This window comes from Microtus oregoni, unplaced genomic scaffold, assembly GCF_018167655.1.
Source record: "Microtus oregoni isolate MIOR12 unplaced genomic scaffold, Mior012 000064F_ref0000363, whole genome shotgun sequence".
NCBI classification, from domain to species: Eukaryota; Metazoa; Chordata; class Mammalia; order Rodentia; family Cricetidae; genus Microtus; species Microtus oregoni.
Window position 1 is genome coordinate 3,189,809 of NW_024543874.1, and position 26,122 is coordinate 3,215,930.

The 26,122-nt window shown below is 43.8% G+C and overlaps 1 protein-coding gene across 1 annotated transcript; it reads right to left on the reverse strand.

Annotated features, from left to right (window-relative positions):
• Positions 1-2,995: 2,995 nt before the first annotated feature.
• On the reverse strand, positions 2,996-25,986 carry Ccdc126 (coiled-coil domain containing 126). Its single transcript, XM_041640519.1, has 3 exons — positions 25,809-25,986; positions 14,889-15,250; positions 2,996-4,820 (listed from the first exon to the last, which is right to left on the reverse strand). Exons 2-3 carry the CDS (start codon positions 15,124-15,126, stop codon positions 4,636-4,638), a joined length of 423 nt encoding a protein of 140 aa, XP_041496453.1. The 5' UTR covers positions 15,127-15,250; positions 25,809-25,986; the 3' UTR covers positions 2,996-4,635.
• Positions 25,987-26,122: the final 136 nt, after the last annotated feature.

A 26,122-nucleotide genomic window follows, 5' to 3' on the forward strand; every position in this document is an offset into this window, starting at 1 on the left:
GCTCTCAGCTGCTGCTCCAGCACCATGCCTGCCATGATGGACTCTTATCCCCTGAAACCATAAGCTCAAATAAACTCTCCCTTGAGCGGCCTTCATCATGGTATTTTATCGCAGCAGTAGAAACATATAACTAAGATAGCAGGGAAATTAAGCTATCATACGGGGGAGGCAGCACTGGAGGGTGTCTACCATCTCACTTACCTGGTGAGGTCAACAGCAAATCTCACATGCAAATGAAGGTTTGCATTTACACCAGTAACAGAAAACCTTAGTGGCTTATATTTGTACCAATCACAGCAGTCCCTCTGTGTGACTCCTCTGACCTGCGTGAAAATGGCTTCAGTCACCTAAAGCTCAGTGAGGTTTGTGATAACAAAATGTCTGGTACAATCTGAAACAGTCTTGGCTGATGTTGTACCTTCCCACACTGTCATTTTAGATGCTGGAGGGAACACGGCAAAGCTTGACTGATATACCTAAAGACAGCAATCATTCTGCAGTTTTAGCAGGTTACCAGTGGGGTGTTCAAAGGCCTGGATTGGTAGACAGGCAATTCAGCTGATTGTGGGACTGACAGTTCTTTTGCTCACTGCAGCCAGAGAAGCAAGGGCGAGCTTTCGAGTACCTGGGCAGCACCTACAGGATTGAGGTCATACACACACATGAACATGTACATACGCATACATACACACAACTATATAGGATGGAGATACAGCTCAGGGGTACAGTGTCTGCCTACCATTCAAGACCTTAGATTCCATCCTCGACACTACAGAACAAGTCTAGACTAGGGTACTGACCTGATGTTTTATTTATTTATTTTTTTTAATATTTTGTTTTGCCAGGTAGTGGTGGCATACACCTTTATTTATTTTTTTTAATTATTTATTTACTTATTATGTATACAATATTCTGTCTGTATGCCTGAAGACCAGTTGAGGGCGCCAGACCTCTTTACAGATGGTTGTGAGCCACCATGTGGTTGCCGGGAATTGAACTCAGGACCTTTGGAAGAGCAGGCAATGCTCTTAACCACTGAGCCATCTCTCCAGCCCTGACCTGATGTTTTAAATAGGCTATCAGATCCCGTTCAACGCCAAAGTGCTGTGGATGCCCACGTCATATCAGTGAACCAAATGAAGTCCTCACTTCTAAGATGCATCAGGGAAATTAGACAGTTAATACACTATTTAATGTCGGGTACATCAAACCCATGGAGAGAAACAGTGCTAGAAGATGGTGGAAAGGTCCCTTACAAAGCAATATTGATGTCTTCAAGGGAATTATGAACATCTAGGTATCTAGGGCTGGGAATTGCAGAGGAATATCTAATCTGAGGTTGCAAGGGCAACCCCATGCCTAGAATGCTCTAGGAAGGGAAAGCTGCATATGGAACAGGAAGAGAGCAGAATGGTGGGAGGGATCATGTCAGGAAGACTCAGGTGAGACACGCAGCCTGCACAAGTCACAGGTCTGATTATTTTTAGGGTCTCGTGTATCCCACACTGGCCTCAAACTTACTATGTAGCTGAGGAGATCTTAAATTTATAGTGCTGGTCTCTCAATCTGCCCAGTGTGCTAGCTAATTTTACGTCAACTTGGCATAGCTAGATGAATCTGACAGGAGGTAACCTCAATTGAGAAACACCTCCAAAAGACTGGGCTGTAGGCAAGCCTGTAAGGCATTTTCTTATTTAGTGATTGATGGGGGAGGGCGCAGCCCATTGTGGATGGTGCCATCCCTGGGCTCGTGGTCCTCAGTTCTATAAGAAAGCAGGCCGAGCAAGCCATGAGGTGTGTACCTCAGGAGTACGCAGCACCCCTCCACGGCCTCTGCATCAGCTCCTCCTCCAGGTCACTGCCCTGATGGAGTACCTGGCCTGATTTCCTTTTATGATGAACTGTGATGTAGGAAAGTAAGACAAATAAACCCTTTCCTTCCCAAGTTGCTCTGGTTACGGTTTCATCACAGCAGCAGTGACCCTAACTAGGACACTCACTGCTGGAATTAGAACATGTGCCCCATGCCTGGTTTGTGTGGTGCTGGGAATTGAACCCAGGACTTCATGCATACTAGGCAAATACTCTACCAACTGAACTACATCCCCAGCCCAAGTTAGGCGTTTAAAAGTGACATAATAATGCTACATTTTAAGTGTAGTCCCGAAGCTAGGACCTGATGTTAAAGGACTCACCCACCATGCAGAAAGGCTGTGGATTTGATGCATGCCCAGCCTTAAGGGGGAAAATTCTAGACTTTGAGGGTCTAGACTTAATCAGGGTCTCTATTGCTGCAAAATACCATGGTCAAAAAGCAAGTTGGGGAGGAAAGGGTTTATTTGGCTTACACTCTCGTATCACTGTTCATCACTGAAGGAAGTCAGGATGGGAACTCAAACAGGGCAGGAACCTAGAAGCAGGACTGATGCGGAGGATGCGGAGGCCATGGAGGGGAGAGCTGCTTACTGGCTGGCTCCCCATAACTTGATCAGCCTGCTTTCTTATACAACGTATGACCCTGACCATCACCTAGCCAATGTTCTTAAGACTCAGTTACTCATGGCTGAGATTACAGGCATGCACCAACACACTGGTTTATGGGGATGGGGATGGAACCAGGACTTCAAGCAGACTAGGTAATCACACTACCAACTAGCCACATCTCCAGCCCCTAGGATTTTCTTGTTGTTTTATAATTTTTCGTAAAAGTTATCTGAAGTTAAAATAAAGCCCAAACTTATATTAAGATTATCTTTCATCAACTGGGCAGTGGTGGTGCATACCTTTAATCCTAGCACTTAGGAGGCAGAGGCAGGTGGATCTCTGTGAGTTCAGGGCCAAGCCTGGTCTACAAAGCAAGTTCCAGGACAAGTAGAGCTGTTACAAAGAGAAATCCTGTCACAAAAAAAAAAAAAAAAAAAAAAAGATTATTTTTAGTCATTAAGGGCTGGGAATGAAACGGCCGCTATTTAAAAAAAAAAAACACATGGACCAATTGTAAATACAAACAATATATTTTATTTCATCCCTGAAAACAATGACAAAACCAGAAATGTTCACAACTCTTCGAGACTGAACAAGGGCTTCAGATTTCACCTAGTGGACAATAATTTCTTCACATAAAGGGACAGGGAAGACATTTCAGACAGCTATCTTTCAAGAAACAATATATTCTTATACTTATTTTAACAAAATAATCACCGCTACTATTTGTGGTAGCATATTATAACAATGAACAATATCGAAAACTAAGTTCAATTTAGTCTAAATCTAGAGGCTAACTGCAGTTCAGCCATCATTATATAGAATAAATACTACAAAATATAGAATACTATATAGCAATTGGATTTGCTACAAAAGATATTTAAATAAAGACATGTTTTGTTCTATATTAGAGTTAATCAAATTAAGATTTCTTGTGCTGTATACAGTAGCTGTTTCCCTAAAAAGATAATCAATCTTCATAATTTATACTTTAATGCTCTTAATTTTGCAAAGGGGTCATTTATATAAAAGAGTAGCTAACCTGGCATCTCCTAGCACAGGATACTCTTACATCACATCAACTAACATTAACATATCCAAGCAGCTTTGTGCAGCACAAATATGTTTATTATATACATCTGACTAAAGTCCTCAATCTCTTCCTTCTCCCGCCAATATAACCAAAGCAACATTTACCACCACATGGAAACAATGCACTTTCCTAATAGCAGAAACAGTCACGGACTAAATATTTTCCTTTATTTTAGACAGGGTCTGCTCTTGGCCAAGATGGCAGTGAGCTTGCAAGTCCCCTGCCTCAGCCTCCTGAGTATCCATGACTACAAGCATATGACATTGGAATTTACTTTCAAATCAACAATCATGATTGTGAAAAATCATGCACATTTTACTTTCCATCATAAAAATATGTGTTATTATGCAGAATATATGTAAGAAATTTTTAAGTATGAGATTAGAGATTACTCTCATCTCTATTAAATAGTCCCAAATGGTTAGGCTATGGACAGTGGCTGCTACCCATTTCAAAATTATACTCTTACAAATGCTATTTTTAAAAATATACAATTAACCTTCAGTTATTTTGAAGGATAGTGCAAATGAAAACATTCTTTGGGTCTATTTTAAAACATGATTTCCAACATGATACTTCCTTTTCCTGCTCATAATCTGAGTAACAAAATATAGTATTGGAACTAAGCATGTTTCTACTCACAGGGACATCATGAGGGCAGATGACAGAATGATTCAGGAACTTTATCGTCCGCTTATCTGAAAAACATGTTATATACTTAAATAAATATTTTATAGAAAGGATTCCATGTCTTTCTAGTGTTTTTGTTTCTTCCTGATCTCAAATACCAAAGGATGGCCTCCCTGCTTACCACATCAACTGTGTTACCAAAGTCCCATTAAATGTACAGAACAGCATCGAAGAGCTTTGCGGGAAAGCCAGCTAATAACGCCTGTGCATCTATATACAGAATTAGCGTCCTACGAGCCCAGCGAGCTCCTTGGAAATGTGTGGAGCTTTTATTGTCAAGTATTACTCTGTCCTAGGCAGCAGTGTAAGAGGTGTCCTGCGATGGATGTATCCCACAGTGGTGTCAGCCCTGCAAGGTGGCTTCACTGCTATCTGACACTGCCGGATGCACTGGTCCTTTTGTTGGTGGTTACTGGCACCAAGTTCCCACTGGTGCCGTTGGTAGTATTGGCTGCTGAGCCATTCACAACGATATAGTCAACCTTGTTCTCCAGCTTCACCAAGCGCTGCAAAATGTCATCTAAGAGGACTGCAATCGTTCTCTTCAGGTCCGCTAGGGGAAAAATGGGAATAAATCATATTAAATAGCAATAGAGCACTTGATATTTGTGTCTTCACAGTTTAAGGGAAAGAGGCAAACAATTATCAGGACATCTGAAAGAAAACATGCTCCAGAGAACATACTCACACCCCAGACAGGGAAAGCTAGCAAGAGAGCTAAAACACACCAGAACTCACCCTCTGAGAGCAGATTGGAAGTCAGGCTCAAGACATCAGGGACATTTAGACTGTCTCTCACTTTTAAAAAAAGGCATTTTCTTCTATGTGTATGCATGCTTTATTTGAATGTATGTCTATGCACCATGTGTATGCCTGGTGCCCAGAGGCCAGGAGAGGGTGCTGGAATCCATAGACTGGAGTTAAAGATAGTTGTGAACCCCATGTGGGTGCTTCCAGGACCTCTGAAAGAAAAGCCAGTGTTCTCATTGTCTGAGCCACCTCTTGACACACTATGCTGAGTTTCTTGAGGAGTGTATACAGAAGGCTTGGACCAGGCAGGTAAAGTACTCGTAAAGGCAGATAAAGAGAGCTATGGAAACAAATCAACCAAATGCAAGCAAGACACACGAACCCTCAGACTGGAACAAGGATGGGGAGCCAGGGCATAGGGTGACCTGCTCAAAGGACTGTTCTGATCTAAGTTACTCTAGAGTTTGATACAGTGACTTCCAGGTTTGCCTGGGTGACTCCAGGTCACCAAGCAGTCCTTGACTCCATCAAGAGGATCTTGTTTGTGTGTAGAAACTACAACCTGGCCATCAATAACCACAAGACATTGACCATTAACTTCTCCATATGAGCAAAAAGATACACACCAGACCCAAGAAGAATTCAACACCCTCAACCTGGGTGCAATAAAAAGAGAAAAAGAGGCATCAGAGGGCTGGAGAGATGGCTCAGCAGTAAAGAACACTGGCTGCACAAACAGCATGAAATATCTTGGAGTAACTCTAACCAAACAAGTGGAAGACTTGTATAATAAGAACTTTAAATCTTTGAAGAAAGAAACTGAAGAAAACACCAGAAAGTGGAAAGATCTCCCATGTTCTTCGGTAGGTAGAATTAACATAGTAAAAATGGCAATCTTACCGAAAGCAATCTACATATTGAATGCAATGCCCAGCAAAAACCCAGCAAAATTTTTCACACACCTCGAAAGAACAGTACTCAACTTCATATGGAAAAGCAAAAAACCCAGGATAGCCAAAACAATCCTGTACAATAAAAGAACTTCTGGAGGCATCACAATCCCTGACTACAAACTCTACTATAGAGCTACAGTACTGAAAACAGCCTGGTACTGGCATAAAAACAGACAGGAGGACCAATGGAACTGAATCAAAGACCTGGATATTAATCCACACCCTTTCAAACATCTGATCTTTGACAAAGAAGCAAAAAATATCAAATGTAAAAAAGAAAGCATATTTAACAAATGATGCTGGCATAACTGGATATCAACACGTAGAAGAATGAAAATAGATCCATATCTATCACCATGCACAAAACTCAAGTCCAAATGGATCAAAGACCTCAACATAAAGCCAGCCACACTGATCCTCATAGAAGAGAAAGTGGGAAGTACACTTGAACGCATTGGCACAGGAGACCACTTCCTAAATAGAACCCCAGCAGCACAGACACTGAGAGCAACAATTAATAAATGGGACCTCCTGATACTGAAAAGCTTCTGTAAAGCAAAGGACATGGTCAACAAGACAAAACGACAGCCTTACAGAATGGGAAAAGATCTTCACAAACCCCCACATCAGACAGAGGTCTGATCTCTAAAATATACAAAGAACTCAAGAAATTGGTCATCAAAAGAACACATAATCCAATAAAAAAAAAAAAGGAATACAGACCTAAATAGAGAACTCTCAACAGAGAAATCTAAAATGGCTGAAAGACACTTAAGGAAATGTTCAACATCCTTAGTCATCAGAGACATGCAAATCAAAACAACTCTGAGATTCCATCTTACACCTGTAAGAATGGCCAAGATTATGCTGGAGAGGATGTGGGGTAAAGGGAACACTTCTGCATTGCTGGTGGGAATGCAAGCTGGTACAGCCCCTTTGGATGTCAGTGTGGTGATTTCTCAGAAAATTAGGAAACAACTTCTCAAGACCCAGTAATACCACTTTTGGGTATATATCCAAAGGATGCTTAATCGTGCCACAAGGACATGTGCTCAACTATGTTCATAGCAGCTTTGTTTGTCATAGCCAGAACCTGGAAATAACCTAAATTTCCTTTGACCGAAGAATAGACAAGGAAAATGTAGTACATTAACACAATGGAGTACTACACAACAGAAAAAAATAACGACATCTTGAATTTTGCAGGCCAATAGATGGAGCTAGAAAACATCATATTGAGTGAGGTAACCTAGACCCAGAAAGACAATTATCACATGTACTCACTCATAAGTGGTTTTTAAACATAAAGCAAAGAAAACCAGTCTACAAATCACAATCCCAGAAAACCTGGACAACAATGAGGACCTTAAGAGAGACATACATGGATCTGATCTACATGGGAAGTAGAAAAAGACAAGATCTCCTGAGTAAACTGAGAGCGTGGGGACCTTGGGAGAGGGTTGAAGGGGAGGGGAGAGAGAGGCAGGGAGGGGAACAGAGAAAAATGTAGAGCTCAATAAAAATCAATTCAAAAGAACACTGGCTGCTCTTCCACAGCACCAGGGTTCAGTTCCCAGCACCCACATGGCAGCTCACAACTGTCTGTAACTCCAGTTCCAGAGTTTCTGACACCCTCATACAGATAGACCTTCAAGTGAAACACCAACCACTGCTTATAAAATAAAAATTAAAAATTATTTTAAAGAGAGAGAGAGAGAAAGAAAGAAAGAAAAAAGAGAGACATCTAACATTGAGACGATGATGATGGGCCCACCAGCTGTCCTCCAACCACCCATGTGTGTACCAAGACAAGACAAAGGACTCCAAACTGCTCCCAGCAATTTAGTGCAGGTTTCCCCACGGCTTGAGAAGACCCAATCAAACTGCTGTCCTGATCCGTCTAGACCCACCCCGCACCTGGACTGGATGGCCCAGTCCTATGGGCTTAGCTTCAGGCTCTCAGCTCCATCTCCAGCTCTTCCTTGGCAAGTTTCTCTGCAGCTTTTCCCACTGAGATGCTCAGAACCCGGTGTACTTTCAGGGACTGATTTCTATTAGCTCTCGCCTCAGCCTTGGTGAGGCCTCTCTGAACTCTGTGCCGCCAACCTTTTTCGGCTGTTCTCTCTCTCTCTGTGTGTGTGTGTGTGTGTGTGTGTGTGTGTGTGTGTGTGTGTGTGTTATTACAGAGTTATTAGCAATTAAGATTGGAATAAAAGATCTCATGTCTTCACTGTAAGGACAACTAGAACCATCTGGAAACCTGCAGCCAATGACACCAACAAAGCTTGTGAATTTACTGTCACTGCATGAATCCTGACCTCGTGGAAAGGCACACTGTGTCCACTGCTGACCCCGCACCTTCAGGAGACCTAGCCAGGGCGGCAGGCATGCCACCTACTTCTAACTGGAATTTCTTCCCGAAAAATGATGGTTACTATAATTCTTAACCTCTGTGGATGGTTAAGGGGGTTAAGTGGACTTTTCCTAGCTTGAAAAAAGAAAAAAAAAACCTGTTCTTTGTGAAACTGTCCCTTCAGGTTTTTCACTGGCATTCCACAGATATTAGGTAGTCAATAGTGGCAATTGATATTGTTATTTTTTGTTGCTCCTGGATCAAGAAGGCAGCTCAACCCTCAGTCTCTGCTCACCAGGGAAAACCATCAAACACTGGCTAAGAAAGTTGCTGGTGGCTGTGCTATTACCAGAAAAAGTATGAGACATAACAAAAAAAAAAGTGCATGCTGGACTTCATAAAAACTAAAACCTTGGGTCTTGAGAGGTGGCTCAGCAGTTAAGAACTCTAACTGTTCTTCCAGAGGACCTGGGTTCAATTCCCAGCAACCACATGGCAGCTTACAAGTGTCTGAAAATCCAGTTCCAGAGGATCTGACACCTTCACACCAATTCACATAAAATAAAGTTAAATACATCATTACAAAAAAACCCCACATCATCTCATGGGTATTCACAATTATTAAAAAACAAACAAACAAACAAACAAAAAAAACTAAAACCTTGCCGGGCAGTGGTGGCGCACACCTTTAATCCCAGCACTCAGGAGGCAGAGGCAGGTGGATTTCCATGAGTTTGAGGCGAGCCTGGGCTACAAGAGCTAGTTCCTGGACAGGCTCCAAAGCTACAGAGAAACCCTGTCTCAAAAAACAAAAACAAAAAAAAAAACCTAAAAGCTTTGGAGCTCCAAAGGATGCAGGGTCAGCAAGGCAGTTCAGCAGGTGAAAGCAGTTGCTACCAAACAATTCAAGCCTGATAACCTGAGTTCGATCCCTGGAATACACACAAAGGTAGAAACAGTGAAACGACTCCATGGGTCACATTTCCACGTATGTGCCTGCTGTAGCATCTACCCCCTCGAAAAAGAAATAAAAAGCAAAAAGACGTAGGACTCTCAGGTACTCCTCCAGCACCACTTCTGCCTGCACACCGCCATGCTCCCCACCATGATAATGGACTAAACATCTGAAACTGTAAGCCAGCACCAATGAAATGTTTTTCTCATGAGTTGCCATGGCCATGGTGTCTCTTCACAGCAATAAAAACCCTAAGACAGAAGTAGGAACCAGGGACTGAGGTATTGTTGTGATACTCCTGACCATGTTTTTGTTTGGAGGAATTTGGACTCTGGTACTTTTGATTAGAAAGCAGGTCAATGTTTAAGCACTGCTTAATGGGCCATACTAGTAGAAGCATGGAAGACAGAGGTGCTAAGAGTTATTTGAAGTGATGGGGGCTCGCTCAAGAGGTTTCAGAGAAGAAGAATTTTAGTATGTTGCCTAGAGATCATTTTTGTGATATTTTAGTGAAGAAAGTGGCTTGTCTGAAGAGCTGCATGAGGCTAAAGTGAAGAGTTTTAGAATTAATTCCATTGGCAGAGAAAAATCTCAAAACAACCTAGTATAGACTCATGCAGTTACTAGTGTTCCTGATTATAAAGATTTATATGAAAATACAAAATGTAAGTTTTTTTGGTTTTTTTTTTTTGGTTTTTTTTTTTTTTTTTTTTTGGTTTTTCGAGACAGGGTTTCTCTGTGGCTTTGGAGCCTATCCTGGAACTAGCTCTGTAGACCAGGCTGGTCTCAAACTCACAGAGATCCGCCTGCCTCTGCCTCCCTAGTGCTGGGATTAAAGACATAGCACAGAGAAGTGGAATGGAGCTTAAGTCCTGTGTTCAAAGAGATAAAGTGAGTGCTAACCTCAGGGCAAGATCCCACCCAGCCAAGTTTCCCACTTGTGGAAAGAAACAAAGAAAAACTTAGAGTCAGGTTTGGTGGGGCATACCTTGAATCTCAGCATTGTGAAGTCAGAGGCTACCAGATCTCTGGGTTTGAGGCCAACCTGGTCTACAGGGCAAGTTTCAAGACAGCCAAGCTTAGGCAGTGAAGGACAGAAAGCTGGTGAAAATGTAACTGTATGAGGGGCCATATTCCAGCCCCAGGAAGTGGAACTTGGCAACTTCAACCATGTGGTTCTGGCTTTGGAGTTAAGGATAGAAGAAATGGGTTATGGAATGTGCCTCAGTGCCTAAAGAAAGCCGCTGAGGCCAGGCAGTGTCAGGGGTGTCTCTGAATGGAGGCCTAGTAGAGAGGCCATTGTGTGAAGCTATGAAGTTGAAGCCTGGATTGCCTTGGAAAACCCAAGATGAGAGAGGCCAGAGTTGTGGGATACCTGCCGAGGAGAGCTGCTAACAGGAAGCGGAATCAGCTCAGCCCAAGAGAAGGAAGTGTGTTGCAGTCAACAAAACTGAACACAGCTGGAGAACTGAAGAGTGTTTCTATATCAGACATGGAGATGCAGAGTTTGAAGTTTTCCCAGGTCGTCTTTGGTCTTGTTTTGGTCCAATATTTCCTCACTATGCCCCCTTCCCTATGTTTTAGATGGCAATATATATCCTGTGCTGTTGTATGTTGGAAGTATATAATCTATTTTTTATTTTGATTTTACAGGAGATTGCAGTTAAGAGATTGCATGAATTTCAGAAGAGACTTTGAACTTTGAACTTTTAAACACTGTTAAGACTGTGATAGACTATGGGGACTTTTGAACCTAGACTTAAAAAAAAAAATGCCTGGATACTACCAAAGGAGGGGTAAATACAAAGCCTTTGATCTACAATGGTGACTTGGCTGCAGGATGTGCTCGTGCAATGGTGGCACCAGCTTGTGGGGGTAACCAACTATCATCTGATTTGACTTAAGGCCCACTCCATGGAATGGAGCCCATCCCTGTCGCTGCTTGGGTGACCAAGAACTTGAGACGAGACAGGCCAGAGACCTAGGGGAAAACCAAATACCAATTGCTCTACAAAAAGAACATACCAATAAAATTACTCTTTTTTTTTTTAAATATTTATTTATTTATTATGTATACAATATTCTGTCTGTGTGTATGCCTGCAGGCCAGAAGAGGGCACCAGACCCCATACAGATGGTTGTGAGCCACCATGTGGTTGCTGGGAATTGAACTCAGGACCTTTGGAAGAGCAGGCAGTGCTCTTAACCTCTGAGCCATCTCTCCAGCCCCTAAAATTACTCTTAAAAACATTCTGCTATACTCATCGATCAGTGCCTTGTTCAGCCATCATCAGAGAAACTTCCTCCTGCAGCAGGTGGGAACAACAGCCAGACCCACAGAAGAGACCCACAGCCAGACACTGTGCAGAGAGTGAGAGACCTTGGAACACTCAGACCTAAACAGTTTACTGCCATCAAATCCCTCCCACCACAGCTCAGGGAGCCCTGCAGAAGAGGAGGCAGAAAGAGTTAAGAGCGAGAGGGAATGGACGAAATCAAGGAATCAACACCCAACCACAGCAGGACCAATGCCCATAAGAACTCACAGAGAATGAGGTAGCATGCCCAGGTCCTGCATGGATCTGCACCAGACAGGGTTCTAGAGCACCCGTACCCCCATTCCTTACCCAGAAGCTATCTCTAACTGATAGCCACTTGTAAATTAATTTTTCTCCAAGGGAGTCTCACTGGGGAATACTACTTTTTCCTTTTCTTTTTTTTTTTTGTTTGTCTATACAGGAATTCTCTGTGTAGCCCTGGCTATCCTGGAACTCACTTTGTAGACCAGAGTGGCCTTGACTCACAGAGATCTACCTGCCTCTGCCTTCCAAGCAAACTACTCTTAAGAGTAGGCCCCACGTCCAGCATAGATGGCCAACAGAAAACAAACTCAACAGAGCCTTTGGAGGTTCCAAGTCTCATAATGTTAAGTCAGGGCATTTTTTTTTTTTAACTTACGAGTCCTTTGCAAATATATTATGGCTTCTGGTTTTGTTGGGGGATCAGGGTCACTATGTTTTGTTTTGTTCCAGACAGAGTCTCACTATGTAGTCCTAGCTGTCCTGGAACTCATTATGTAGACCAGGCTGGCTTTGAATTTACAAAGATCCATCTGCCTCTGCCTCCCAAGTTTCTGGGTTTAAAGGTGTGAGCCACTATGCTCAGCTTTGGTGTTGTTTTTATAGGATTCCCATGTGTGCAAATGTGTATGTGTCTATATATGTTTCTTATGCTTTCTTTTCTTTGGCTCTTCTTGTTTGGTTGTTTTGTCATATTCTGTTTTGTTTGTTCTTGACTTATCATATTATTACTAGTCTTTAGATTATCTGTTTTCTAATGAGAGAAAATATATGGATCCAAATTGAGAGGAGAGTATGAAGGAACTAGGAGAGGGAAAACCATAAGAATATATTGCTTGAAAAAAATCTACTTTTGGATGGTCTAAGTAAGAATGGCCCTACAGACTCATATTTGAACGATTATGAAATGATATGGTAATAGGAAGGGAGGCTTTGTTGGAGTGGGCGTGGCCTTGTTGGAGGAGGCGTGGCCTTGTTGGAAGGAGTGTGTCACCATGGGTGTGCTTTGGGTTTGGTTTCAAATACCCAAGCCAGGCCCAGTGGCTCTCTCTTCCTTCTGCCTACAGACCCAGGTGTGGAACTCTCGGCTTTTCTCCAGCACTGTCTGCCACTATGCTTTCTGCCATAATGACAATGGACTAAACCTTTGAAACAGTGAACCAGCACCAACTAAATGCTTTCTTTTTCCTTTATATGGTGTACACAGTAATAAAACCCTAAGACAATTTTCAAAAAAGGCAATCAATATTAGCTCCCCCAGAAAAGAATATATATCATTGTACAGAGATAAATAAAGCTGGACACTAGGATACATGCCTATAATCCCAGCACTTGGGAAGTTAAGGCAGAAGAATCTTGAGTTCAAGGCTAGCTTGAGCTACAAAGCAAAACCTTGCCCCAAAAGAGCAAAGGGCTAAGGGGATAGAGATGCCCAATTCATGGCTGAGCAATTCGACAGCCACTTATGCTCAACCTTGGCTCATTTCTGAGACAGAATCTCACACTGTACCTAGAATCTGCCAATCCAGTTAGACTGACTAGCCAGTAGGCTCCAGGGATCCTCTTGATTCCACCTTCCTAATGGGGTTTCAGGTGTGCTCTGCCATTGCTGGCCTTTTCTTTTTCATGTGGGGACCATAAACAGGGTATCTACACATCCTCCACAGCTCAGGAAATACCACAGAAGGGCAGAAAGAACATGAGAGTGACCTGGGAATGACAAGCTATTGTACTCTTGACTCACAGCAGTTATGATCCCTGCTGTGAGCAAGGCCTTTCCTCAAGATTGGAAATACCTCTGCTGGAGGAAGACAGGCGGCTTGCACAGAAAGTGATACACACCCAACAAACTTAATACAGGTGCCCAACCCCAAGACACACAGGAGGCAGGAAAGGTTCAAGATCAGCCTAATTTACAAAGCAAGAACCTAGCTCAAAAATAGAGTTGAGCACATAAGTCAGGTAATAAAGTGCTCACCCAGTGAGCAAAACCCTAAGTCTGATAACACATACACCAAGAATTGTGGCAAAGACCTGCAGTCCAGTACTAGGGGGATAGAGGAAGAAAGATCAGAAATTTAAGGCCATATTCAATTACATCATAAGTTCAAGGCCAACCTGGGATACACAAGACCCTGCCTCAAAATAAATGATTAATTAAATAAAACAGGCGAGGGCTATGGCTTGGTTTACAGTGCTTGACTAGCATTATTGAGGGCCCTGGGTTTGAGTCTCAGCACCGATTGAGCAGGCTTCATTCAGACTCATGACTCTCCCCATCTCAGCCTTCTGGAATTCCTCACTCCCCACCTCATCTACAAGGAAGAACAAGTGGGGCTGTGGAAGCACACACCTTTAAACCCAGCAACTTGGGAGGCAGAGGCAGATGGATCTTTGTAAATTCAAAGCTAGCCTGTCTCAGTGGCGGGGAGAGTTGGGAAGCCAACTGTGGTGGTATACACCTTTAATCCCAGAGGCAGGGGCAGGTGAGTTCAAGGCCAGCCTGGTCTACAGAGTAAGTTTCAAGACAGCCGTGTAGAGATCCTGCCTCAAAAAACAAAACAAAGCAAAACTTAAAACAACAGGAACCTAGGCTCTGAAAGGGAGACTGCAATGAGCAATGCTGGAACTATAGGAAATCCTGCTTCTTGAGACTTAATAAATATTGTCCATTGATGTTTTATATCGAGAAATCAAAAAGAAAAATTAGGAAAATATATATAAACAATTAGACTGTATTACATATTCACTTTGAAATACACATAATACACTTTATACATATATATTTTAAAGAGGTGAATATAGTAGTGAAATGCCACAATTTCTACAACTTACTTAGAATATAAATAAATGTGAAATATTAATAACAAATCTGGGTGAGAAATATACGAGTATTATATGCGTACTTTACACTCAAAAAATATATACCTGCAGTTTTTTTAAAAACCAGTTTATAAAAAGCACACATGGATGCTGAGCTCACACAGGAGCGGGCTGGAAAGGAGAAGACGGAGACATCCGCGGTTCTTACCGTAGCCTGCCATGGAGGCTCCACTGTCCACATCCACAACGCTCTTGCTCTCCTCCGCCAGGGCTTTCACGTATCTTTTGCTTAAGTCTAGGATTTGCTCCCGTAACTTGACGCTGCTCTGATGTCGCGGCTGTTGGAAAGTGTAGTGAAGCAGCAGGAGACCCCAGATGAGTCCCAACACCAGCAACAGGAAGCTCAGCTTCTGGGACATATTTTTCCTTGAGATTGTAAAAATCATTTCTGATGAAGCAAGCAGATTTGATTGAGAAGCAGTAACTGGAAACAATTTTGAGCGGAAAGGAAAAGCTCCCTAGTGCTGTGTATCCATCTTCAGCACGGCTGCCTCCTCCGCGTTGACAGACCTGTAAAGGAAGAACAAAGGGGCCATTATCACCTCGATGGGCAAGACAATGAAAGTTCTAGAGTTCTGATTTGTTATTAAGCCATCTTCCCTGACAACTTTCTCTGCCACATAACAAGCTTCCTGATCACCTATCAGTTCCATTTACATACATTTTTCAAAATTAAACTAGAAATAAATACAAATTCATTGAGAATATCTGAAAATGTGCCACCTCACTCATAAACTTTGAACAACTTCTCATCTGCTACTAAAGTCATTCATAAGGTTCACAGACAACACAAGGTCTCCACGGTCTGTCTGTTCAAACATGGCCACAAAGGTAGTCCTAAACAAAAACAGGGATGTCAAAATAAAAGTTAGAAATGATGAAAAGCAAATACAGAAAGTTGAAATGCCTCTCTATCAAGAATGTCCATAATGAGGCGTGGGCCGACATCCGGGTCTGCCACTAGAAGGTGGTCATGATGAGAATGAATGCATTAACCCTACGGAGCATCCAACATAACATGGAAAGAAGACAAGTGAAAGGGAAGGTAAAACCAACCATGAAGTTTGGAAAGACCTGAAATTTAAAAATAATGTTTATAGACCACTGAAGCACCCAGTACCCAGAGGGGAAAAAAAATATCGAAGTAAAAATCCATAGTGCATTCCCCATGACTACTTCATGGCTTACTGAAAGGACCCTTAGGTTTGCATTTCTGCAATGACAACAAATAACCTCAATTTTAATCCATTTACTAGGAAATAACAAACTAAACATAACCTATTTTGCGACCATGACTAAAGGTTCACACAGTACAATAGCGTAAAGGTGACAAATCAGCTGCAGAGGCACACACCAGCAACTCAGTGCGTGGAAGAAGAGTCAGCACAGCAAGCTGCAAGCCAGCCTAGGCTGCAGGGCAACGTCAAGTCTGTCTCGGCTACACAGCAAGATAAAAACAAAGCAAAAAACCAAGCCCATGGAGCAATAAATAGCACATACTGGGTTAGGAAGGAGGACTACTCTAGAGTTCTACCCAAGAAATTAGCTTCCTAGCATAGATGCTTTCAATTTTTTGTTTTACTTGAGACAAGCTTTCATTGTGTAGCCCTGGATGGCTTGGAACTCACTATGTCCATCAGGCTGACCTCAGATTCACATACTTCTTTCGATGTATACTGGCTCTTCTGTATCTTCAAACACAAGCTGCAGAGAACACTGTGTGTCTTAGCACCATGAAAAGAGCGCCTGGACTCCCCTGAGTTGGTCAGGTCGTTCAAAAGCGGCATGGCTGCAACCAGCTCGGTATTTTTAGCAGATGAAGATTTAAATGACAGCTAAGAAAGAGGAAGGAAGGGGGAGAGAAAGCAATCCAAATGCACACTAACTTGACACGCAGGAAAGCGGTAAGGCCTTTGTTTTCCGAAGTAAACCATATAGGCAGGAAAGCTGTGTGCACGGTGGACATGCTGCAATTACGACATGCAATAGTCTTGGACTACGAGCAGTGTGTTTAAAACAGCACGAGGGCATGCACACTGCAGAGTGGCATGCTACGTGATCAGAACCAAGGCTACACAACGCAGCATGGGCGAGCGCTGCCACACACACCTCGGGTTCACCGCACATTGAGTTTTGAATTCACTTCTGACTGCGGTACATTTGAGAATCTTTTACTGTTGCCCAATTAAAAAACAAATCTCAATGAATTACTCAATCCCAGATAAGATAATCACACAGTGTAAGACACTGGACTCTGACCAACATAAGATCTGATTACACCACCAGTCAGAAAAAAAGACCTTCATAAAGTCAAGAACTTCCCAATATGGATTCTACAGAGTGTGTCTCTGATACTGATATGGGGGGAATCCGGGTGTCCTCTTGGGGTCCTTTTGTTTGGTTTGGTTTTTGATTTGTTTGTTTTTCAAGACAGGGTTTCTCTGTGTACCCCTGGTTGTCCTGGAACTCACTCTGTAAATCAGGTTGATCTTGAACTCAGAGATCCACTTGCCTCTGCCTCCCAAGTGTTGGGATTAAAGGTGTGTATCGCCACTGCCTGGCAGGGTTCTTAATCTTATTAATAAAAAGATTTTAAGAACAGGCCCAGAGTTGGGCGGTGGTGAAGCCACCAGGACAGGCTCCAAAGCTACAGAGAAACCCTGTCTTGAAGAAAAAAAAAAAAAAAAAAAAACAGGCCCAAAGGAAAGCCGGAAAAGCCCCAGGGCAGGCAAACTGGAGCTCTCCACAGATTTAGTTGAAGCAAGCAGGGAAGGTGAGACAGCAGCAACAGGGAGCTTTAGAGAGAGCACAGAAGCACAGACTATCAGGGCAGTTCAAGGTAATAAGGAAAGCATGTTTAGAAAAAGGAAACTAAAAAGAGAAGTGACACTTTCCTGACTAATTCCGAGCCCCAGCAGGCTCCTGATGAGAGGCACAGGCACACTGGAGGACCAATTATTACACCAACCTCGTTAGTGTGCCTACTGGGGTAGTTCTTTTTTTTTTTTTTTAAGATTTATTTATTTATTATGTATACAACATTCCTTCCATGTATGCTTGCATGCCAGAAGAGGGCACCAGATCTCATTATAGATGGCTGTGAGCCACCATGTGGTTGCTGGGAATTGAACTCAGGACCTCTGGAAGAGCAGTCAGTGCTCTTAACCTTTGAGCCATCTCTCCAACCCCTAGGGTAATTCTTAGGTCAAGCCTTGTCCATGCCCAGCTGGAAAGCTAGGTCTCCACCCGGGCCAGATCCCTTTCTTGACTAGGAGTTTTTCTACTGTTAGCAATACTCAGCCTTCCACAGAATAAAACGCCCACCTCACAAAATGCCCACCTCTGTAGGGTGTCAGGGTCTTGGACAAACATAAACATGATAAGGAATCTATGATCTGCAATTTGGAAGTGTCTGCTTCACTAATGCTCACGGTAATAAGACATTTATTATAAAAAGGTTTTGGTCAATGTGGTATATATACACACAATAGATTTTACTCAGCCATAATGAAAAACAAACTTACTCTCAGGAAGATGAACAGAACTGGAAATCACCAGAAAGGAACAGGCTAGTCTCACCAAGTGTTATATTTTCTCTTATAGGTGCCGGCTGACTTTAAAAGAAAGAAATGGAAGGGGGAACAATTTGGAGTATAAGAGAAAAAAGAGGGAGGGCAAAGAGAGAGCAAGGGATGGAGCGAACACCATGAAAGGGCACCCTATATGTACGAAGACGGCAGGGAAACCCACTGCTGCGTAAGACCAAAACACACTGGGAGAACCGTCAAATAAAAACAGCTGTCCAGAGAATAACAAAGGTCTGTGGGGCTGGGAGCCCTGATCCAACTCTACACCAGAGGATTCTGAAAGGACATCAAATGGACGACTGACAGAAGAAAGAACTCTAGAACTTTCCCAAGTTAAAAAGATGTCCAGGAGCCAGCTTGTGTCTGACAAAGGGCTGAAAAGTCCCTAAGTCCAAGAGGATTCCCTGAAGCACTCGGAACCTGAGAACCAGTGTGAGAACCCTACAAGCAAGTCCAAGCAACACAGGCAGAAGGAACTAAGGTTTTTAAAGGTACGCATCCGCCTTAGGTCTTTCTCAGGTAATGTTTTACATAACATCACCTGGCCAGATTTTCTATAATCCCAGTACCAAATCACACCCCATACCAAATGAATGAGAACGCGGATGGAAACCAAGCCTCATCTTTGCTTTCGTTTTGCTTTTTAATGATGTGCCGGTGAGCCTTCCTACGAGGTGGAAAAACACGGTCCCAGCCAGCATCAGTGTTTACAGGCGTCAGTGCTTCGAGACAAAGGTTAAAATATGCACCTCAGGCTGGCCTGTCATCTCGCCTCAGCCTTTACAAGTGTTGGGGTTACAGATGCGTGCTACCACGCCTGCTGCTAGCAGTATCTTTTAAAGAACACTGGGGTTAGTGCTCAGTGTACAGCAAAGACAGAGAACACGGCTCATGCCAGACCCTTCAGAAAGGAAGGCAACAGCGAGAGCAGCAGGAGGCTGGTCAGTTACAATGTATAAATCACTCCATCAGGTGTGACATCTGAACCCTCTGCTTGGACCTGGGCGTGGGAGGTAGAAAACCAGTGACTTTTACCCCAGTAAACAACACAAGCTGTTACTACCAGGATGACCAAGCCCCACTTTTTGACTGGGCAAGCCTAAAGGGGAAAAGCCAACTCCGCTGAACCCCTCTAGTGTCAGGATAAACACATGTCCCCATTTGCTGGGACTTAAGCCAGACAGACAAGGAGCTGGAACTTTCAGCAACTAAAGGTTACATACTTTCAGGGGTTAGAGAAGAAATAATTATTAGCCTCAACTAGGGAAAAAAAAAGGATTCAATGTGTTTTTCTATATAAAATACAAAGCTTAAAATGACAGCAGAACCTGTGCTTTAAACACCCCATCTTTCTTTGTTTCAATACTGGCCCAGCACTTGGGAAGTGATGTAGATGAGAGAAGAGTCACTACCTAGAAAGCTGGCAGGCCAACACGTCACTAAGGGGTTCTGAGCTACCACCATAGTTTTTGTCTTTTTCTTTTTAAAAAATACTAAACCGGTGGTGGTGGCGCATGCCTTTAATCCCAGCACTGGGAAGGCAGAGACAGGCGGATCTCTGTGAGTTTGAGGCCATTCTGAACTACAAGAGCTAGTTCCAGGACAGGCTCCAAAGCTACAGAGAAACCCTGTCTCGAAAAACCAAAAAATAAAAACTAAAAGAAATACTGTAAGAGTATTAGGGCAATGATCCAGAGGTTGACCAATTTCTTAGTGGACTATTCATTAATTTATTATTGATCCATTATGTTCCAAATACATTTTACTTACATAAATCAAAGCATTACAAAGTTGCTATAAGAAGGATCTAAGAATAAAGATCAAGGCTGGTAAAGCACTTGCCTTATAAGCATCAAGGCCTGGGTTTGATCCCCAGAAATTGCCTGAAAAGGCTGACCACACACACACCATACTCACACACACCAGACACACACCACATACACACACACACAACACACATACACCACACATACACCATACTCACACACACACTACACTCTCACACACACAATCTTACACTTTAAATAAATAAATACTAAGACCCCAAACCAGGCCAGCAAGCACAACTCTTCCAGATTGGCTGGGGTCTGATCTCACAGTCATTCCCAATTGAGGAGTTTTAAAAGAACCATGCAAAAAAAAAATGAGGGAAAGGTGGGGTGTGCCACTCCGTTTTGGGGAGGGAAGGCGAGCTGGCTTTGTATAAACAAATGTGGGGAAAGGGAAAGATTTGCATAGAAGTTTTACAAGGTGGAAGAGTGATGAGAAGCGTGGGAGATGTGCGGAATTTGGGCCGCGGTTGGCTGTCTACCTTTGATAGAAAAACGACATTTTCCCCTCACATATAGCAGGAAACCCCAAAGTCCCTGTGACCCTTTCTTAAGAACTTGTCAGGCAACCTGGTAACATATGGAGTCAGTAACTGTAAGGAACCTCAGACTCGGCTCAGGACACCCCAAAACCAAGTCCTCAGCACAAAGGAGATTTATTTACCCCAGAGGACAGGGATAAGGGACAAAGACAGGAGATAAGGAAGAGGGAGAAGGGGAGGGAACGCGGGACGGAGGATAAGAAGGAGACAGATGTGGCCCATAGGAAAATGGCTGTTTATAAAGGTAAAAATGGAAACACCACGTGAGGATGAGGCGTTTGATTTTAATTGGACATGTTAGTTACCCAAAGGGGGCTTTTAATTGCTGGACTTCAATACTTTAGGTGGGTCTTGGTAGTCAGCCTCAGAAGGAGGAAGTAGCCAAATAAGGGAATAGACGTTGGTGGCTAGCTGTAGAAATGTAACCCAATGGCCTGGGGGAGAAGGGCTCCGCCTCCCAGAGCCACCTGCTCCAGTGAGCTAGTGTCCCTTCAGCCACGATCTGACATGGAGGTCTTTACAAACACACACACAAAAATACTCTACTTTGTGTCTTTTAATAGAAGAGGGGAACGGAACAGCCAGATGCAGACTAAGTCTACCTAGCAATTCCCAGAAAGTTAACGGAAAACTGTCACTAAATATTTTAAGCACAATGTGTCAAACAGCAAATACTGGCAGAAGTGTTTTCTAAATTTCTGTATGTGCTACAGGTTTTAATATCCCCACAACAACTTATAAAATCATTACAGAAAGCAGAGTGTAGTGGTGCATGCCTATATAGTTCAGTGTGCAGGACACAGAAACAAAAAGGTCTGAGTTCGAGGCCCAGGGCTACATAGTGTGAGGCTATCTTTTTAAAAAAAAAGGAAAAGAAAAAAAAAAGAAAAAAGGGCAGTAGTTTTCAACTTTCCCAATGTTGGGACTCTTCCTCATGTTGAGGAAGTATTTGATTGCTACTTCAGAAGTGCAATTTTGCTGCTGTTATGAATTATAATCTAAATATCTGATATTTGACCCTTCTTGGGGTCATAACCTACAGGTTGAGAACCACTGTTTTAAATGAAAGCACCGCTCACCTTTAATCCTTTAATCCCAGCACTGGGAAGGCAGAGGCAGGTGGATCTCTGTGAGTTGGAGGCCAGCCTGGTCTACAAGAGCTAGTTTCAGGCAGCTAGAACTGTTAAACAGAGAAACCCTGTCTTGAGGGGGGAAAAAAAAAAAGGGAAGTGCTGTTCAGAGCTCTCCTACACTTCTTTTTTTTTTTTTTTTTTTTTTTTTTGGTTTTTTTGAGACAGGGTTTCTCTGTGGCTTTGGAGCCTGTCCTGGAACTAGCTCTGTAGACCAGGCTGGTCTCGAACTCACAGAGATCCGCCTGCCTCTGCCTCCCGAGTGCTGGGATTAAAGGCGTGTGCCACCATCGCCCGGCTCTCCTACACTTCTTACCATCTTACCAAACAGTACACACCATGCAAAAAGCCAAGGAGTTGAGCAACATTTTAGTGGTTTCTACACAGTCCAAAATCAAAAGATAAACACGTTAGGCCAGCATTATTACTAGAAAAAAAAAAGAAAGCCAACAAATCATGAAATATTTAAACTAGAATTATAAAAAGGCAGGAAGGAGAGCAGCAAGGGAGCAAGAACCATCCAACGACATCAAAGGAACAGTGAAAACCGAGACAGCCAAACTCTCAACTCAGGGCCCCACTGCTTTTCAAAAGCAGGGAACATAACAGATTATTTGCAACGAGCAATGTTTTGGAAAACAAAACAGAAATCATCAGAGCAAACTGTATACACTACAGACTTTCTCGGGATATTTGTTTTTACATAGACAAGCATGCAGCTATAAATCTATGAAATCTAAAGATTTCTTGCTGAGTTGTAGTATTAAAAGCTATTTAAAAAAAAAAACAGCATTTCAAACTGCCTTCCATGAAAAATTTCCATGCATTTTTATGCAAACACTGTAATAGCAACACTAAAAACACTAACAGATGGCTAATCCTACCTTAAATCTCCCATTCGCATCTCAGCTTGCCTCGCTCCAGGGCTCGGTTTTGTGCTGTTATGAATATTACCCAGCGGCAGCCCTCACTCAGTCTCAGGTGCTCTAAGAATTGCTCCTGCCCATTAGTCTCCAAAGGACTCCACAGCCACAGAGGCACACGTGTGTCATAAAAAGGACATGGCGTGCTCACAAGCGCTCAGAGGAACACACAGCACTCTCCGAGACAGCATACAGAGCTAAGCCACACACAGACACACACACTGGACTTGGTCCTGGAAGGGAGTTTCTGGGGACAGGGTCCTAAAATATTTCCTGGACACAGCACTGCCTGAAGCAAACATCTGCTGGGAAAAATTAACATAGGCGAGAGCTATCCACTCTGTAATTCAGTCTAAACTTGAAGATGTCTTAGGCCTGGGGGTATGTAGCTACTGGGGTTCAGTCCACACTGCCAAGAAATAAAGATTAAAAAACCAAATTGTAATGCCTTGAAGACAGCTACACAGCGTTCCTGCTGAGGTAACACACAGATATCATTTTTGGATGGCATTTTTGGGAAGGGAGGAAAAACAGAAACAGTAAAAGTTACAAAAATAGGCCAGCCGGTGGTGGCTTTAATCCCAGCACTCAGGAGACAGAGGCAGGAGGATCTCTGTGAGTTCAAAGCCAGCCTGGTCTACAGAGTGAACTCCAATACAGCCAGGGCTACACGGAGAAACCCTTCCTCACAAGAAAAACAAATGGAATTTTTAAAAAAGGAATGAAGTACCTTAAAGTACTCCGCATGATTGCTCGTGCCTTTAATAGCAGCACTAGGGAGGCAGAGGCAGGTGGATCTCTGTACACTGGAGACCAGTTTGGTCTACCCAGTGAGTTCCAGCCAGCCAAGGCTACATGGTGAGACGATTGATCGGATCGATAGACAGATAGATATAGATAAACTCAAAAAGGGGTGGGGGTAAAGTGAGGCAGAGATAAAACCAGCAGCACTACAGCAGTAGGACAGCACTTCATGGCCGTCCTGCAGTGAGAGCTTAATCTAAAATACATTATGCAGCATCAGACACTTCACTCACAGCCTGAGCCAGTCAGAACCTGTACTACATGGCGGCCCTACACCCCTTTCCACAGCTAACTAGACTAGCAACGGGCACCCCTGCCAGAGGCCTTCTACAAAAAGAGGCCAGAGAGAAAAAAACTTAAAGTTATGCACAAGAGCAGGTACCCAGGACCACCAGCAAAAGGGGGACGACAGGAAGTCAGTACAGAAAGAGCTCGGGCACTGGTCGGCAGGGATCGTGGTTCCTGCAGGCGTACAGCTCTTTCACGAGTTCCTTTTCTATCTTGACGGAAAGAACTATATAACCTGGAGGGCAGGGAAGGAGGGCGCAAATATCTTCTTCCCCTACATTAAAATGGATGCTTTGGAAGCCTAAGACAGAAGAGTCCCGGGATCGACCAAGTCACTGCTTTAGATAAGCAAAGGGAACTGCAGTGAGAGCAGAGCTAAGGTCATAGAGAAGGTGGCAGCGCAGGACAGGAACCAAGGGCTCCTTTCTCTGTAGTCATTACTGTCTCCTCTGCTACACTCAGCAACACGCAGAAACGTTTTTCTTCAAAATCAGTGTTTCTGCCACACACGTTAAGGCTATCGGGAATGTTTACGTGCCTACACCTTCTTCCACACTTCCCCTTCATTAACTATGTCACTCTTCCAATAGCCATTAGAAGTCTTCCTTTTACCTAAGGACATTATGCAGTCGCCCCATCTGGCCCATCAACTCCACTGCCCCACAACTGTCCATCCAAAACAATACTCAGTTATTCCACATACTGCACAAGCGTGTCTCCACTCAAAATAGTCCACACAGAGCAAACATCTTAAATGAAAAGGAAACCCAGTTAAAGATCTATAAAGATTTCCTTGAAAAGTCATCACCAATGTCAGTAAGATTGAGAAAACAGCGCAAAAGCAGCTGACATCACGGGGACTACAGCGAGCATGTTGAAGTGGTTCCCCATCGGATTTACTGCAGTCACTCAGTGTGGGCATTCTCGAGGACAAAAACTTGGAAGCAGAAATCCTAAGTGGGGTAAAGACTGTGGACCAGTGAGAAACAGTACAGAAAGTTGCCATAGGGAAGGCTGCAAAGGGCTTGGGTGCTGACTGACAAAGCCTTTAATCCCCTCGTTGGGGTTTCCCACAGACAAGGCTGGGGCAGTGGGGGAAGGTGAGTGAGTCCTTGTACTGTATCTCCAGAGCTGATCCCGAGGAGAGCCGAGTCATCAATTTCCTTAGACCACTCTCAGCTACCTTAAAAGGGTGGAAATTGAGAAGCCAGCAATTTTTAACACAGTGGTTCTCAACCTTCCTAATGATGTGACCCTGACCCTTTAATGCAGTCCCTCATGTTGTGGCGACCCTCAACCATAAAATTATTTTCGTTGCTACTTCATAACTGTAATTTTGCTACTGTGATGAATCATAATGTAAATATCTGATATGCAGATGATCCTGGGCAACCCCTGTGAAGGGTCCTTCGAGCCCCTGATTGAGAACCGCTGTCTTAAGGAATTGTTTGCATGTAAGGTGAGTACAATATAAAGTCAACACACAACTTAGAGTAATAATGATTGAACAAGAGAACACATACACAAGTGCACACTACTTTGTATCGCATTCAAAACATCTTTTCATTACATGAAGCGCTCATGGTGTTATAGTTTATTATTCGTAAATCTAACAACTTAAAACTATGTGTTATCTCCATCTGCTGGATGAAACAAATCCGGCTTAAAGCCTTTGATTAGCCTGATGGAAGCAGCGCCAAGGGTTCGAATCCCGGTAGCCTGACCACTCAACCACCACCGCCCCCACCAGCCTCCAGGAGAAGAGTTTGGCAGATTTAAAGGGCATTTCACGATCCTTCTCCCAACCGGAGAAATGAGCTGTCAAGAACAGAGCACAAGTGAGCGCGGCCGCGGCGGCTGCACATCCCCGCGGAGAGCCGCCAAGCCCGGCCCGGGAGTCTCGGCTGTCACGGCGGCAGAGCCCGGGCCGCGAGGACACCGCCTCCCGCCTCCCCTCCACGTTACCTGGCCCACGGGCTTCCTGTCAATCACGCGGGCCGCCCTCCGCGGGGCTCGCGAGCTGGAGCTGCAGTCACAGCCCGCCGCGGGTGTTAGCGGCGCCGCAACAGCCTCCGGGCCGGGACGGAGGTAACACGGAGAGCGCTCGGCGCCCGGAGACTCTGCTCCCCGTTTCCGCTCCGCCTCCCGGCCGCCCTTCCCCACCCCCGCCCCAATTCCGCGGGCAGGGCCCGCTACGCACGGCATTGTGGGAGATGTAGTCGGGGCTTGCGGAGAGGCGGCACGTGCTCTTAGCCCAGGGGCTGCGGGTGACGCCGTTG

Bases quoted from the DNA above. Each gene is read 5' to 3' on its own strand.
- Ccdc126 (XM_041640519.1), bottom strand. From the start codon at position 15,126: ATGATTTTTACAATCTCAAGGAAAAATATGTCCCAGAAGCTGAGCTTC. The intron at 4,821-14,888 runs GTAAGAACCGCG...TTTTTCCCCTAG, and splicing joins AGCCTCCATGGCAGGCTACG to CGGACCTGAAGAGAACGATT.